The following is a 17842-nucleotide window of genomic DNA, read 5'->3' as shown; positions in this document are numbered from 1 at the left end:
AATAATCAATTTATTAAAATCAATAATTTTAAATTTATATTTAAATCATTTATTTATTTTTTCCCTCTGATTTAAATTTACAATAATAATTATTTTATCAATAATTGACAACCACAAAAGTAAAAAAAAGAAAGGAATTGACAACTTAACAAATAAGTAAAATGATTCTTGATGTATTATTATTTAAAAATCTATATAATCAAGCATTAATATATTCTTTATACTTTGATCTTGCAAAATCTAATTTATTTTTAATTTTTTCAACATGAAGAAATTTACTTTTTCCAAAATCAGCTCTATTTTTTAATCTTACAGCAGCTAGTACAAACTGAGCTATAGTTTTAAAAGTTGGAGGTTTTGTTTTAACTGTACCTTTATTATAATTTGGATATATCCCAACTTTTATTAATTTTGAATCATCATCAATTGGTAAAGGACTTAATTTTATTTGATTTATGGCAAAATTGTATAAAAATTCAAAGTCATTCTTTTTCAAACTTGTATCTTTATATCTTATTCTGAAATAATTACTTTCATCTCTTAAAAATCTTACTCTATTAGATGAATCATTACCACCATGGATTTTACTTTTGATTTTCCAAATTTGATCTGTCAACATTTTTATATCTCCATTTGCTTTTAAAAGTTCTTCATTTGATACATTAAGTTTGTCTTGTAATTTTTTAATTTTGTACAAATGTTCTTCTTTTAGATTGACTACTTTTGAATCGTGGTCTACCATTGCTTTTTTATAATCTTCCATCAATTTATTATAATCACTACGAGCTTGATTCAATTGAAAATCGTGATACGCTTGGATAGGGGATTCTCCTTCATTTTGTTCAATTTTTTTAAATTGTTCTTGACTGAAACTTAAATCTTTCTCCAAATTAGATTTTTCATTTTCAAGAAGTTTAATTTGACGTTTTAGTTCGTTATTTTCTTGCTCTAGTGATTTAAGATCCTTTTTGAGATTTTCTTGATTTAGTAGTCTATTGTCTTGTGAATTGGCTAATTCATTTTGAAGTTCCTTTATGGTATCCAAAGCACTTTTTAAATCAGAATTTAACAGTTTATTTTCATTTCGAATAACTCTCATATCTGAGGATAACAAATTATTTTCATCTTGTATTGTTTTTAAATCCTCGATCAACATCTCTCTTTCATTATGAGCATGACTTAAATCTTTTTTCAATTGATTTATAACAGAGTCTCCTTCCTTTACTTCATTCTTCATTGTGGATATAACTCTTTTCAACTCTTTCTCAAATTGTGTCAACTCTAGTTCATCTGAGATTCCAAGTTCTCCCAAAATCCTTTGCATTGATCTCACTTTTTTCACCAATTCAACATTATCCTCATACAAAGTATCATTACCTGGTTGTTGTTTAGCCGACCTTAGTAGTCTATTTTCATCTTCAAGATCAATAATATCATGTTCCAATTTTTCAATTGTAGATTGCATTTGTAATTTTGAATTTTCATTTTCTTTAATCAAAGTTTTTATGTCTGCTTTCATTTCAGTATTTTCTTCCAAAAGGTTCTCACAATAGACATCTGATTTTTTAAGGTCTTTTCTTAAAGTTTCATTTTCATTTTCAAGTGAAATAAAATGACTTTCTAATTCTTCTTTCTCGAATTTCTTTGTTGTAAGATTGTTGATTTTGACTTTTAAATTATTGGAATGTTGAACTTCTATCTCCAATTCTGATTTCAATTTATTGATGGTTTGTTTTTGTTCTTCCAATAAATGATCTTTGTGATATTTTGCTTCATAAGTATCTTCTCTTTCCTTATATGCTGATTCCAATTTTCTATTCAATTCATTAACTCTTTGTTTTTCATTATTTAATTGATCAGTTAATTGTTGAATTTTATGATTGGTATTGAAGTCTTGGTTTGATATAATTGAGTCTAATTGAAGTTCTAATGATGATAGTTTGGTTGTTAAACTGTCGATATGAGAATTCTTTTTTGAGATTTGCAGTCTAAGATCATGAATTAATTTATTATCGTTTTTGGATTCTTTTAACAATCCTTGTAGTTGTTGCTCAAGATCTATAATTGATTGTTTAAGATCGTCAATTTTGGCTTTATCAAGTTCTGATTGTCTTTCCAATTTATGAATCTGGCTGTTATTTGAAATAGATTGAGTTTTCTTCATATCTTCAATAATGGTATTTAATTGATCAATGGTTCTTTTATCCTTTTGTGATGATTGTTCTTTTACCAATTTAATCTCCTCAATCTGTTTTAGAAGATCATCAGCGTTTCTTTTTTCATCGATTAATAAATCCTCCAACTTTTGAACTTCTGAAGAATTTGACTCTTGATTCTTTTGTTGTAAATTCATTCTTAACTCATTTATATCTTGTTTATCCAATTCTGATTGATCCAATAGTTCATGAATATCAGTTAATTGAGACTTATTTTCATTTCGAAGTTCACTGATTATATCCTCTAACTTTTTAATTTCCATTTGTAATTTATCTATATGATGTCTCTTATCGTCAGTTGAACTTTGTCGTATTCTTTCTTCTAAAATTATCAATTGTTTTTTTAAATCAGCATTTTCAACAAGTAGTTCTTTATCTCCATTAAATTGTTCTAATGATTTAAATAATTCTTTATATTTTAATTTCCAACTTAATAATTCACCTCGTAAAGTTTGAATAATATTTTCCAGTTCTTTTACACCTAAACCAGTATTTTGAATATTTATTTCTTTTATTGGACTTCTATTATATTTTTTAGGTATATATTCATTAATAGATTCTTTTGTACTATCATCATTATCAAAATAATTATTTGTTGTATCTTTTAACGGATGAATTAAATTCCTTTGATAGTTTATTCTATCGTCGGAGGGATAACTATGAAGTACTTCAAACCCATTTGAACTTCTTTTTCCTATTGGAGTAAATTGTATATCCATTTGTCTTGTTATCGTAGTTGTAATTTTATAAATTAACTTGAATCAAATGTTTTTGTTTACATTTATCATAATTATAGTAAATAATAATAATATTAAAATTCCTATTTTAACGCGTAAAAATTGTAGGGCTACCAAATACTGCGTAAAATTTATTTATAGCACAAAAAGTTAGATAGAATAATAATAATTATTTTCTTAATTTTATAACTTATTTCTTACTTATTTTTTTACATAACAACATCAATTTCCTTTCTTAAATGTAACTTGATTTCAATTTATTGGAAATAGCATTTATGATTCAAATTTGATTTACTAATCAATAAATAATTTTGTAAACTAAATTTAATACATCAAAATTACTAATACTACATATTTTACTATTGTTAATTTGTGTCAAGAATTAAACTGATCTTTCAAATATTTATTTTCAATTCATTAAAATTAATTCTATTTTTAGTATTTTATCCATATCCATATTTTTCCAACTTCAGTTACGTAAATCAATATATGACTTACTTCAATAATGTCATCATCACCTCGACCTTCATTAAGGAATAATAATCGTCGAGTCGCGAGTCCAAGTCCAAGTATTAGACCAATATCAAATAGAAGAGTTCATGAACTGGATAGATTATTAAATAAAATAGATTCAATTAGATATACAACTGATGAAGATGATAATTGTTCAATAAATTATTCACAATATACTCCTACGTCTTCTAATATAGATCATTTAGAATGGTCAGATATTTTACCTTATTATTTACCTTGTTTATCATGGATTAAAAAATATAATTTAAAATATTTTATTGGTGATTTAATTGGTGGTTTAACTTTAGTATTTTTTCAATTACCTTTATCATTATCATATGCAACTACTTTAGCTCATGTACCTGTTATTTCTGGATTATATTCTTTAGGATTATCTCCTTTAATGTATATGATATTTGGAAGTGTACCTCAAATGGTTGTGGGACCAGAAGGTCCAATATCTTTGGTTGTTGGACAAGCAGTTGAACCATTATTACATCATGCAAAAAAGAAGAATTTAGATCCTTTGGAATATGTTGCAGTTGTTACATTTATAAGTGGTGCAAGTTTATTGGGATTTGGATTAGGTAGGTTTGGTTTTTTGGACAATGTATTGAGTCCATCTTTATTAAAAGGATTTATTGCAGGTGTGGGGATAGTAATGATTATAAATTCATTGATCATAATATTAGGATTAGAAGCTTTACTAAAAAAAATTTCTGATGATCCAAATCAAATGGATATACATTCACCATTTGATAAAGTTGTTTTTCTAATAATGAAATGTAAAGAATTTGATTCGTTAAGTTTAAAAATTGGTTTAGTTGGATTTGTTATTATAATGACTGCAAAATTTTTTAAGAAAAAACATCCAAAATTAATATTAGTTCCCGAAATTTTAATTGTAGTTGTTACTGCAACTATACTTTGTCAAGTTAATAGATGGGATTTGAAAGGATTGCCAGTAATTGGTAAAGTCAAAAACAGTAATAACTTAACTTTATATAATCCATTCCTGTGGAAATTAATTAAAAAATTAGGAACTTCTGGATTTTTATGTGCAATGTTGGGATTTTTTGAATCAACTACAGCTTCAAAATCTTTAGGTTCAAGTTTTGATTTACCTATTTCTTCGAATAGAGAATTAGTTGCTTTAGGAAGTTTGAATATTTTTGGATCATTTTTTGGTGCATTACCAGCATTTGGTGGTTATGGAAGAAGTAAAATAAATGCAATTTCAGCAAAAACAACAATGTCAGGTGCAATAATGGGATTAGTTACTATTTTCACTATTCAAGTTCTTTTGGATTATTTATATTTCGTTCCAGAATGTATTTTGAGTGTAGTTATTGCAGTTATTGGTATATCATTAATTGAAGAAGCTCCTTATGAGTTATATTTTTATTGGAGAACTGGTGGAACTGATGAAATAATTACGTTTGCAATTACTGTTTTTACCACATTATTTTTTTCCATAGAAGGTGGTATAGCTGTTGGATTGATTTATTCATTAATAAGAGTTGTTAAAAACTCAGCTGAATCAAGAATACAAATCTTAGGAAGAATTCCAAATTCAAATACATTTGTTGATGCTGATATTCCAGTAACAACTCAAGTAGGTTCTCAATTAAACATTTTTAATGATATGAGACAAACTCATTTAAATCATGGTGCAATTGAAGAAGTTGAAGGTTGTTTAATTATAAAAATACCTGAACCTTTAAGTTTCACCAATTGTAGTGACTTATTAGTCAGATTGAAAAGAGTGGAAATGTATGGTTCGACAAGAGCTCATCCAGCACTGAAAAGAAGTAGAGATTTAACAATGACTCAATATGTTATATTTGACTTAGATAGTATGAATGCAATTGATTCTTCAGCTGCAAAGACAATGAAAGAATTAATAATGAACTACCAAAAAAGAGAAATAAAATCATGTTTTGTCAAAGTAGCCAAGTCAGTTAGACCAATCCTAGAGCATTCAGGTATAAGTGATTTACTACGAAATGATTTAAAAAAATTAAAATATTATGAAATTCAAAATTTAGCTGATAATAGTGAAAATGATGGCATAAAAAGATGTCATAAATTAATTGTTGATGATCCATATTTTGATCATATTCTGGACACTTTAAAGTTAATTGATTGTTTTGAAAATATGAATGTATAGAATAATGATTAATGATATTTAGAATTTATTTATTTTGTTAACCATTTTGTGTAGTATCGGAATTTTCTTAAATTTTGAAAAAAAAAAAAATGCTTTTGAATATATAAAACTTGCAGCACATAATCCAAAAACCACATCGAAAATGATTTTCAAGAGATTCTTTTCATCTTCTAGACTCCTCAAAGATAGTTTGGTGTTAGTAGAAGGATCTCAATCACAAATAAATCCTGCGACTTTTTCAACAATTACAGCAGCATCAAAAATCGGAGAACCGATAACGGCATTGGTACTTGATCCAAGTTTAGCAGAAAGTGCATCAAAAATTGAAGGAGTATCAAAAGTATTGAAAACCAATGGATATGATCATTATTTAGCAGAAGACGTCACGCCATTATTAACAAATTTAATTAAAGATAAATATAATTATTTTTTCACATCTGGTTCAACTCTTGGAAAATCAATTATACCAAGATTAGGAGCATTATTAGATGTACAACCATTAAGTGATATTACTCAAGTTATAGACCCAAAGACATTTGTACGTCCAATTTATGCTGGTAATGCATTAGCTACTGTTAAATCAAAAGATAATATAATATTAGGTTCAATTAGAGGATCAGCTTTTTCACCAGCTTCAACAAATCAATCACCAGTATCAATTGAAGATATTCCAAAAGTAGAATCAGATAGTAGAACTGAATTTGTATCTGAAAATTTAACAAAATCAGAAAGACCAGAATTAGGTTCAGCAAAAGTTGTTGTAGCAGGTGGACGTGGATTACAAAATAAAGAAATGTTTGATAAATTAATTGAACCATTAGCAACAAAATTAAATGCTGCTATTGGTGCATCAAGAGCTGCAGTAGATTCAGGATTTTGTGATAATTCATTACAAGTTGGTCAAACTGGTAAAATTGTTGCTCCTGAATTATATTTTGCTATTGGAATATCTGGTGCAATTCAACATTTAGCTGGTATGAAGGATAGTAAAGTTATTGTTGCTATTAATAAAGATCCAGAAGCACCAATTTTTAATATAGCTGATATTGGATTAGTTGGAGATTTAAATGAAGTGTTGCCAGAATTAGTAGAGAAAATATAAAATCTTTCGTATAAGTGTATATGGAATAAATTCTGCATCAATGTATTAAAAGAATCCGATATAAATAGAGACTATAAGTTCTCTAGACCTATTAAATGATCAAGACCTTTCTAACGCAAGGTTTTGTCGAGAGAGTTGTAAAAATTTTGGTGCAATTTCGGTTGCAAAAAAGATTTTAATAAAATATATTAGGAAAAATAAGGGAGGAATTTTTTGAAAATCCCTGTCCACTAAACCTCAAGACTATCCAAATTGCACAATTACAATTAAGAGATAAAATCGTATGTAATATATTGGTATCAAAACTTATAATAATATACAAAATTGAATAAAAAAATTATAAATAGAGTCTTTATGATTCAATTAATTTAACATAATTTGAAGGACATATACCAACTTGACCATTTGATCTTCTTGCTTGCCACCATTTACCATCAATATCATCAACTTCTAAAATTTCATCTTTTACAAAACTAATTTCATTTAAATCTTCAGGATTTGCATCATAACTATATAATGCTTTTGCTTTATATCTAAAAGTTATACCAGTATTTGTTTCTGAATCTGTATAAAAAGTTGTTCTTTTATTTTGAGTTAAATCTCTTGTTGAATTATCTTTTATATTATCTATTCCATTCAATTGTTGTGATGATACATATGCATTGACATTATTATTATTATTACTACTATTGTTTAAAGTTGTAGTATTATTACTATTATTTGCTATTGAGTTTCTAATTGATGCTCTATTATTGTTGGTAGTTGAGTTATTGGTGTTAGAAAGATGTCTCATATGATCTTGTTGTGGTAAATTAATTGGTGAAATATATCTTCTATCTTGACTTTGTTGATCATCAATATATGATTCATGTTTTAATACATTATTTGAAGAATTATTATTAGTTATATTATTATTTCCCAATTGTTCATGTTGATGATGATGATTATTTTTGTAACTAAAACTATCAATAAATTGATTTGTTGGAGATTCTGGATGACCTCCAAAATATAAAATCCAAATTAAATTTAATATACTTAATAATATACAACCTGCAGCACAACATAAATTACCAGATGATGAAGAATTATAAATTAAATTATTTGTTGAATTTGTTGTATAAATAAATGCGACACTTACTAATCCAACCAATGTAAATTTATATAATTCAATATTATTATTTGAATAAAGTATAAATATAATTAAGATAATAACTATTTGATAAGCTATTCCCCACCAAGTGAAATGAGGAAATTCTTTTTGAACTGATGATGCTGCTCCTCCTAATGCAATAACCCAAGATATTATTCCAAATGATACAGTAGATATAGCAAAAGGATCTCCTATGAAATTAGATATTTTGAAACCCATTATTGATTATAAGTATATATATTCTTGTAGAATTGATGAATAAATTGTCTAATGAGATTAATCAATTGATTTTAAAAAAAAACAAAAAATTTTTTATTATAAATATTGTGGTAGATTTTGAATATTGAGAAAGGGATGTATTAATTTTAGTTATATCAAATGATGAGATATAATGTTAATGATTTAAATGAATTTGATTTAGTGTTAAGTTTAAATGATAATGATAAATATTTGTTGTTGATGTTGTTGTCTTTTTAATCAAAGTTTATAAAAATTAAATTTTATTTTATGTATTTTATGGAAATTAAAAATAATAATAGTTAACAATTAATAGTTAAATGTGAGTAGTGTAATTTTGTTAAAAAAATTGATTTAAATGATTTTGTGATTTTTATTTTTATTTAATTTTATTTTTTATTTTAAATATAAAAAAAAACACGCTTTTACATATTAGAATGAAATACAAATATATAAAATAATTAAAAGTAGAAAATTATTACTCTTTTAAAATATTAATTATATTGATCACATCATTAAAGTTGATTTAACTAATGATCCACGATTAAAATTTATTATTTGAAATCAAGGTTTGATTTGAAAGATTTTAAATTCTCGTAAATTTATATGTATTCTAGCTTTATAAGGCTATAAATTGAATTGTTTGACAGTTCAATTCGACTAATGGTTTCGTTTATTCTAATGTCAAAGAGCTAAGCTCATTTTAAGACGAAGTTTTATTGAGAGGTCGTAGTATTTGTAGCTCATGAATCTAGACGGTATGATACAATTTTTTTTTTTTGACTTTTCGACCCTTTTTTTTTGACGTGTTGTCTATTGAATTAAAATATTTTATTATAATTGACTTCGAAAGCTTCACAACATAACGAATGAATTGATTTATCATGGAAAACAATTAAATAAAAAAAGTCTTGCCCACTTTCTCTAGATATCATAACATTAGAATGAACCGTACACGTTATATTAGTATAAAACCATATTGTACAGAAAGAAACAAGAAAAGAAAATCTTAAAAAAATGGCTATCTGTTTTTCAAGCTTTGATAACTTAATAGATACTCTCTTACTCTAATATTAATAATTAAGGCAAATGTAGCAAGCTCAATGAACATTTAACAAACTCAATTTTCAAAAAGAGAATTATCAATCCGATGTATTGAAGATGAAACGTTGAGTTTCTTTTGACGCAAAATGTGTAGAATTTTGCTTTTCCAATACAATACTTTCAAAAAGTATTTGAGAAGCCTAAAAACCCTAGCACCCTTTATATTTAGTCCCGTAAAATATAATGAAACTATTTTGACCAAACTGCGTTTTGAATGTAGTTTACTATTTTGATGATGAAGTCTAGATCTTAATTCTATGTTGGTTGCAAAATAAAGTATTATCAAGACCCCAACATCAATAGTTAATACAAGATTTTGTGCGAGAAAAAAAAAATTAAAAAAGTGCACTTTTTAAGGAGCCCTTTGCTAGAGAAAGCACCCTATTCTTCTTGGTAGTTGTACTATGTACTTAAAAGTTAAAAAAGCCATCAATTTGCACATTCAAGGCAAATAGGATTAATGAAAGAGAACGATCTTGAGATTTTGTACAAGATCTTGAAAATGAACCAAGCTATAATTAGATAAAATAATTCGGTGATACATTTCCGTTATAACTTGGTAGCTAATTTTGTGGTGGTCATATCTTAGGTTTACGATTGTCTTAAATCAACAACATACAAACAAGACTAAGAGATTTCCATTCAACCTTCTTATTAGTAAAACTCAAGCCGTTATGAATAGGCTGCATGTATTTAATAAACTATATGGATAGTGAATATCCTTGGCTAATCAAATTTTTGAAATTATGTAAACAATTTTAAGTAAGTTTAAACGGAAGAATTATAGATTGAGAATTTTATCGAGCAAATTGTTTTTAATGATTATATGAAATTAAAGTTGATGACTTTGAATATGGTAACTGGTATAACTTAATTTATTATGTCCGTATTTTTTTAATGGTGAAACTAAATCTTGAAATTGAGATCTTTTTTTGTTTCAGTATTTCCGCGCACTTTTCCGATTTTAGTAGAATTCAACCGTATCTAGCCTCACTTTACTATTAAACTAATTTAAAACAATTAAAATGTTACATCTTCAGCAATAAATCTTTATAATAAATTATTGTTATAAAGAAACCGAATTATTTTCGTTTATTTGTCATTCAAAACTTCATTTGAAGGTAAATCTTGGGTATTAAAGAATAACAAAAAAAAAAAAGAGAGCAGATTTTCTAATTCAGTGTACGATTTCTCCATACTTAACTTTTAAGGATTTTAATTAAAAATTAGAATAGATTAGTTCCTCTGCCTTCTAAATTTTTCCTCACTCCCGAACTAAAGGGGTATTTTTACATTTTTTCAACAGTTCATCACCATATCCTCATCTGAGCAATACAGTTGAGCTTGCAGCGTATAACCTGCTGTTTTAATTAAATAGATCTTGGTTATGATAGTAGAAAGTTGTTATGCAATGAAAATTCTGATTATTCTATTTATTTCTAAAAAAGTAATTAAAAATAAAATTTTACACAAAACCAAATTTATACGGAGTAAAACTTATTCTGAAACTCTAATTAAAAATGATATATAATGCAAAACTTTTACCCAAGATTCTAATGAGTCCTTTTTCCAATCTCTTTTTTTTTAATTGCTTCTCTTTAAGAAGTAATATAGAACCATACTACAACAATACACTTCAATAATATATTATAACAATAAACTTCAAAAAATCTGCTACAAATAAATAATGATTAGAACTACAATTAATTATCAGTTACCAAAATTATCATCAGCAATTTACTTAACCCAACTAACATCATTTAGAAACTTAGCTACTGCTACATCTGTTCCAAGTGCAAATTCAAAGCCAAGTCAACCACCACCAGAAATAGATCATTCAAAAGATGCAAATTTGCCAGTTTCAGAATTGGATATGAAACCTTCAAATGCTGATCAAAAACAAAGTATATTTGATATTAAAACCATAGTTTTTGATAATGCTGCAATTGAACAAAGAGATGATGATAAATTTTTAACAAAACCTTCTTATCCTCATATTGACTATACCGAAGCTGGTGTTTACAGAGTTAAAGTTACCCATAGACAACCTAGAACGATTGGTGATGAGATAAGTTTTCATGGTACAATGTTTTTTAGAAAATGTTTTGACTTTGTTACTGGTTATAAAGCTGTTCAACCTGGTGAAGATCCTAACAAATATGTTGGAACAAGATACGAAATGACTGAAAATAAATGGTTAACAAGAGTTATATTTTTAGAATCAATAGCTGGTGTACCTGGCCTGGTTGCTGGTTTTTTAAGAACACTTCGTTCATTGAGACTTTTGAAAAGAGATAAAGCATGGATTCAATCTTTGTTAGATGAAGCTTATAACGAGAGAATGCATTTATTAACTTTTTTAAAAATTGGTAAACCATCATTATTCACACGTACAATTATGTACGTTGGCCAGGGAATCTTCACAAATGCCTTTTTCTTTTGCTACCTTGCGCTGCCCAATTATTGCCACAGATTTGTTGGTTATTTGTATGTTTTTAGCAATCATTGAGGTCCTATTGGTGACTAATCAAATATCTTTGAATATTTTTACTAACTTTCACCTTTTTTAGAGAAGAAGAAGCTGTTAGAACCTATTCACACTTACTTGATGAATTAGAAGATCCAAACAAGTTAAAAGGTTTTCAAAATATGTTAATTCCAACTATTGCAGTTGATTATTGGCCATCCTTGTCAGAAGAATCAAGTTTCAAAGATTTAATTTTAAGAATTAGAGCTGATGAATCAAAACATAGAGAAATCAACCATACATTAGCTAACTTGGAGTATCAACGTGATAGAAATCCATTTCCTTTACAAATTAAAGGATGGGATAAGCCACAACCAAATTATGGTTTAGATGTCGTTAGACCAACAGGATGGGAAAGAAAAGATTTAGATCTTTAGTATGGAGTATATAGATTTAGATTAATTTTTTGAAGCAAAAAAAAAATAAATAATGAATTAGTTACGGAGTACTTTATAAAGTAAATTAATTAGAAACAATTCTTTGAAAGTCTAATATTTGCAGCCAGCATGATTTTTAAAAAACTAAGTAAATTAAAATTTAAAAGTTTGCAGCTAAGTTCTCGTCTACCCCCACTTACCCCAATTTGATTAGAATCAATTTCATTGATGTCGATAGCTTCATGATGTTATTCCTGAATGATTGTAAAAAACTTGTTTGCGCCGCTGCTGGTTTCCTACAAACCTCTCATTGAGACTCTTGAAAAGAGATAAAGTATGGTTTCGATTTTTGTTGGTTAAAGCTCATGACGGAAAAATGTATCTATTTATTCTTTCTGGAAATTCTTAAACCATCAATTTTCACTCGTACAATTACGTACGTTTAACCATACACCAAAAGATTTAAATCAACAAACTGATTGAGTTTCATTCTTTTTACAAACTAAAGGATTAGATAAACCACAATGAAACTTGGTGGAAAAAGAAAAGTGATTTTTAGTGTTGTCTACCTAGGTTTAGATTAATTTTTAGATCAATTAAAAAATAAACATTTAAGGAGTTACTGAGTTTTGTATAAAATAAGTATTTGTAAAGCAGCGCTTTAATCTGTCTTGATAAAAATGAATAAAAATCAGGACAATAAAGGGTCAAAATTGATTCAAAATAAAAAATTCTGCAGTTAAATTCTCGTTTTACCCCAATCCCCCCTCATATGTCTAGAATCAAGTTTTAAAGTTACTAGATCGTTTTTTTGTATCACGAGATTTAACAAGAATATTACCGAGCCCCAGTAGTTTGCTCTTGCTCGTCAATTCTTACTTCCATAAAATAGAATCCTTATAATCAACTGAATAGATCACTAAATCTTTAAGGTTCTTTAGAATTTGCAATATTAATCGAAATTGGTTTCTGAAAATGAAATGTTAATGCAATATCGAGGTTAAATAAAGTTATCGATTAAACTTTCTTCTTTTATAACATTTGATTCTTTGTTCGTAAAAATTACTGCATAATTCAAAGTAAATTTACAAATGAGGGTTAGTTAAATCAAGATTGGCACAATAACTTAAACTTTTAATTTCAAAGTTGAAACACAAAGAATTATAAGGTTCGAATTGAAGAAATTAAAGTTTTCTAATTCTTGAACTCCTCAGATTTACATTATAAGTCATTAAAATTTCAAACCTCATCAATCAACTACCGCCTAGAAGCTCACTCAAATAGTAGTTCATAAATTATTTTGGAGTTTTTCTGGTGAAAAACAAATCAAATTATCAATATATGGAAAACGAGCCAGTTAGACAGAGAACAAAGATATTGATTGGAAATTTAAAATCCAAATGAGTATCAATATATGTACAAGATATTAAACGCTGTACACGCAATACAATAATATAAGATACTATAAATTTACATATCCTTAACTATTAGCAAATAAATTAATAGCAATTTTAATCGAATATTTGATATATTATAACTAGAAAAATATTATTATATTCCCAAATCAATATCAATTATCCTTTAATAAATCTTGCGTTTCATCTTTAAAAATATTGCTTTGAAATCATATCAAACTATTAAGTCCAAAGAACAAAAAATATGCCCCTTTTTTGTCCTTTATATATAAAAACTGATAATTGTAGGTATATTAGTTCAAATTTCAAAAGCTGTATCAAGTGTAATATTCACTTCAAACGTAAGTTTATCTTTATTTAAATGTGACCACTGTGAAAGGTTTTATATAATTATAGAACTTATGATATTGCTTTTAAAGGGACTATCAAGAATTCAATGCCTTCTAATCTAAAAGTTATCCTCAAATCTAGATTTAATCATAATCAATTAAACTTTCGTTCAATCACTATTTGACATTGATTATTTGATTTTTCAGACTTTTAAACAGCCTTTTCTTCAACTTTACTTTCGTATCTTTAAGAGACATGACTATACATCTTCCTTGGAATTAGCCATTACTTTTTATAATAAACTTTAAACATTTGAGAGAATAAACTTTGAAAAATGGCTAACGCTTTTCTAAATTATGTATAATTAAAATTATTAGAAAACCTAAAACTATAATTATTATTATTTTATAATTTTGATAATAATAGAAAAACAACAAAAAAGTTTAAAGTAACGTGATCAAATAATAATACATTTTATTCCGAGATATAATTTTTTAAATTTACAAAACTTTAAACTTTAGAAATTTTTAAAAAGTTAAATTTTTAGTTTTCTTTTGAGATTGTTAATTCAAATATATGAGATAAAATAGGTTTTAACTGATCAATACTACCTTAACAACAATATTTTATTTATAATGGAAAATTAAAGTACAAATATTAGATAATCTTATTAAATTTGTGGATAAATCAAAAAGGGTGCAGATTTACAAAATCTTAGTTAAAATGATACAAAAACTAATTAATTGCTAGATAATTTATTATCTTATTTAAAAATGTGTCTCATTTTTGTACAATTAAATATTCACATATTTCCAGAGCTATTCATGCACCTCTTTTATTTTTAATTTGTTCTCCTTTAATTAAATCATTAAAATTAAAAAACATGATTACTTGATAAAGTAATATATCTATCACGTTGTGAAATTTTAATTTTTTGTTACTATCTTAATATTAAAGGAAAATTGAATCTATTGTTACTCATGTTATTGCCCCAAAAAAAAATTTAAAAGATATTAAAAAGAGAGAGTTTATCAAAATCAAGAATCAGTTGACACAAGTTCTAGAACATTCTTGTACAATAGTCTTATAGTGTCTTAATTTTCACTTCAAAAGACTTTGTCTATTTTAATTAAGTATTCAACGGTTACTTAAGATGAACTGGACCATAGCACATCATAAAGTTGATAACTTTATACTTTGAAGTATTACATTTTGAGCAATTTGTAAATTAGGGGGTGTTTGTTATTGTTAAAAGATTCATACATTTTTCCTATACATATATAATTTTTTTTTTTTTTTTACATAGAATTTCTTGACGTGAATTTTTGTTTCAAGACAAGACAACGTTTTAAATTTGATCGAATTTTGAAATTATATTAACAATTTTACAATATGAAAATAAATACAGGAAATATATATGTAAGAAAACTTAAATTAAAGTAGTTCTTTTTTTTAAAATATACAGCTAATTTGCAATTTTAGAATTAAAGATTACATTTTACGTTTAGAATAACCGATCTATTTAATTTTTGTTTAATTTATGAACATATTATTAAAATTAATAAATTTAAAACTTCATAACCAGAGAATCGGAAGTCTTATAAGATTATTGCAAAACAATAAACTTAAAATTATTAATATAAATATACCTTTTTATTTCCCTTATCAGAATTCGATTTTTTAAATAAACCATTGCTTCATAGTATCACCAAAGTGCTTATTATAAGGTTCAGTCTTTATAAAAGATAGTAATACTGAAGTTGCAAATAAATTGAAAGAAAATTGATATATTTAATTACCCACAAAATATAAAAAGGAAAAAAATAAAAAATTAATTACGTACTTCACTACAAAAAATTTTTAACTATTTAAAAATTATTATATTAGAATAAAATTTATTAAAACATTTTTTTTTCAGATATTTTAACAAGTTTTTTTTTCTTCCAACATGAATATGACATCTGATTATAGGGATCCATTAATAGATTTATTAAATAATTCTGTTGATTCACCTCAAGATCCTTCAAGTTTATCATCAAATCATTTGAATATTAATAATAAAATTCCTTCAAATTCATCATCTGATGATTTACAATTTATAAATCGTAATAATGGTTATTTTACAAATGGTAATTTAGCAGCAACTAATAACTCAATATTTAATAATAACTTTCAACAATATCATCAACAGCAACAACAACAACTCAATCATCTTCAGCAAGCACATCAACAAACTGATTATTCACAAAGTCTTACTCCTTTATTAAATCATCATCTGTTATATGATTTAGATAGTAATAACATTAATCATTTGAGAATTCAAGAATTAGAAGATTCTCCTCCACAAATCAATATTAGACAACAACAGGAACAGCAACAGAAACAGCAACAGCAACAACAACAACAAGCACATCAAAGTAACCAACAACAGCACGAAAATCAACATCAACAACAAAACTCGTCCATTAAATTAGAGCAACCAACTGGTCGTACTCCATTATTTGATCCAGAAAATGGTCATGATTTACAGTTATTTAATAATAATAACTTCAGCAAACATGGTATAGATTTCGCATTTCCTGAGATGAAACCATTAACAAGTCCTTTTAAACCATTATCATTTGATATTAATTTATCAAATAATCATTTACAATCACAAACACAACATCAACATCAGCAACCTCAGATAGGACCAGTACCACCACCATCTAAAAGAAAAAAAGATAGTACTGCATCAAAAACAAGACCAGCTTTTGTTATGAAAATTTGGTCAATGGTAAATGATAAATCAAATGATGAATATATTAGATGGAATGAAGATGGTAAAACGTTTCAAGTTTTTAAAAGAGAAGATTTTGTACATAAAATATTACCAGCTTATTTTAAACATCAAAATATGTCATCATTTGTACGTCAATTAAATATGTATGGATTTCATAAAGTTCAAGATATTAGTAATGGTACATTACATCCAAATTGTGATAAAAATGGAGGTGATGAAGTTTGGCAATTTGAAAATCCAAATTTTATAAAAGGAAGAGAAGATTTATTAGAACATATAGTTAGAAATAAATCAGTTTCTCATGAAGAAAATCAATTAACTGATACAAATCAATCAAGTAATGAAATGTCATTATTATTATCAGAATTAAATCAAATTAAACAAAATCAAGCAAGATTAAATGAAGAGATTGTTAGAATAAGACAAGATAATCAAAATATTTATAATGCAAATTTTATAACAAGAGAAAGAGCAAAAGCTCAAGAAGTTACAATAAATAAAATTTTAAAATTTTTAGCAGCAGTATATAATGATAATGCACCAATTAAAGCACAAAGTCAACCACCAGAAGATTTAAATGATATTAATAATCATCAACTTTCAAGACAATATAATAATAATAGTGTTAATCATAAAAATAATAATGTTAATAATAACCATAATCATGATAATAATAATGAAAATGAAATATTAAATCCTACCTATCAATCACCATCTTCATCTTCAACTTCATCATTTAATCCAATAATAACTAAAAAGAGAAAACTCTTGTTAGAAAACAGACCAAGTATTACAAGATCAAGATCATCACCAACATCTTCAATAGAATCAATAAAAGAAATTGAAAATCAACTTGATAATCATTGGATTAATATGATAGCCAATCAAAGTCATAATCAAAGTCAACAAAATCTACCAAATCAATCAAATACTACTACACAATCATCTTTTACAATGGATATTAATGATCATGATGAAAATTTTAATGTGGATGATTTTATTGCAAGTCCAATGAACATGACAAATAATTATATACCTCCATTTTCTCAAACTCAGCAACAACAACAATCACCACCTCAACAACAACAACAACCACAATCAAATAATAAAAAGAGATCAATTAGAGAAATACATGAAAATAATGATTATTGATTTAGTCATTATAAATAGTACAATAATAAT

The 17842-nt window shown here is 26.1% G+C and overlaps 6 protein-coding genes across 6 annotated transcripts; 4 read left to right on the top strand and 2 right to left on the bottom strand. All coding sequences in view use genetic code 12, as the record gives it.

Moving 5' to 3' along the window:
• Window positions 1–199: 199 nt before the first annotated feature.
• Window positions 200–2935, bottom strand: KGF54_002445 (uncharacterized protein; the record flags this gene model as incomplete). Its single annotated transcript, XM_051762925.1, has 1 exon — window positions 200–2935. The coding sequence occupies one exon, from the start codon at window positions 2933–2935 to the stop codon at window positions 200–202; it is 2736 nt and encodes a 911-aa protein (XP_051620956.1).
• Window positions 2936–3458: 523 nt separating this feature from the next.
• KGF54_002444 (uncharacterized protein) lies at window positions 3459–5636 on the top strand (the record flags this gene model as incomplete). Its single annotated transcript, XM_051762924.1, has 1 exon — window positions 3459–5636. The coding sequence occupies one exon, from the start codon at window positions 3459–3461 to the stop codon at window positions 5634–5636; it is 2178 nt and encodes a 725-aa protein (XP_051620955.1).
• A 142-nt stretch (window positions 5637–5778) lies between these two features.
• Window positions 5779–6738, top strand: KGF54_002443 (uncharacterized protein; the record flags this gene model as incomplete). Its single annotated transcript, XM_051762923.1, has 1 exon — window positions 5779–6738. One exon carries the CDS (start codon window positions 5779–5781, stop codon window positions 6736–6738), a length of 960 nt encoding a protein of 319 aa, XP_051620954.1.
• Window positions 6739–7090: 352 nt separating this feature from the next.
• SSU81 (osmosensor) lies at window positions 7091–8107 on the bottom strand (the record flags this gene model as incomplete). The annotated part of the gene is made up of 1 exon (XM_051762922.1): window positions 7091–8107. The coding sequence occupies one exon, from the start codon at window positions 8105–8107 to the stop codon at window positions 7091–7093; it is 1017 nt and encodes a 338-aa protein (XP_051620953.1).
• A 2809-nt stretch (window positions 8108–10916) lies between these two features.
• On the top strand, window positions 10917–12133 carry KGF54_002441 (alternative oxidase; the record flags this gene model as incomplete). Its single annotated transcript, XM_051762921.1, has 2 exons — window positions 10917–11629; window positions 11800–12133. The coding sequence occupies 2 exons, from the start codon at window positions 10917–10919 to the stop codon at window positions 12131–12133; spliced, it is 1047 nt and encodes a 348-aa protein (XP_051620952.1).
• Window positions 12134–15826: 3693 nt separating this feature from the next.
• CTA8 (stress-responsive transcription factor) lies at window positions 15827–17812 on the top strand (the record flags this gene model as incomplete). Its single annotated transcript, XM_051762920.1, has 1 exon — window positions 15827–17812. One exon carries the CDS (start codon window positions 15827–15829, stop codon window positions 17810–17812), a length of 1986 nt encoding a protein of 661 aa, XP_051620951.1.
• Window positions 17813–17842: the final 30 nt, after the last annotated feature.

The sequence above is a fragment of the Candida jiufengensis genome, assembly GCF_024610255.1.
Source record: "Candida jiufengensis strain CBS 10846 chromosome Unknown scaffold4, whole genome shotgun sequence".
In the NCBI taxonomy this organism is placed as follows: domain Eukaryota; kingdom Fungi; phylum Ascomycota; class Pichiomycetes; order Serinales; family Debaryomycetaceae; genus Lodderomyces; species Lodderomyces jiufengensis.
This window is presented reverse-complemented; position numbering and strand designations above follow the sequence as displayed.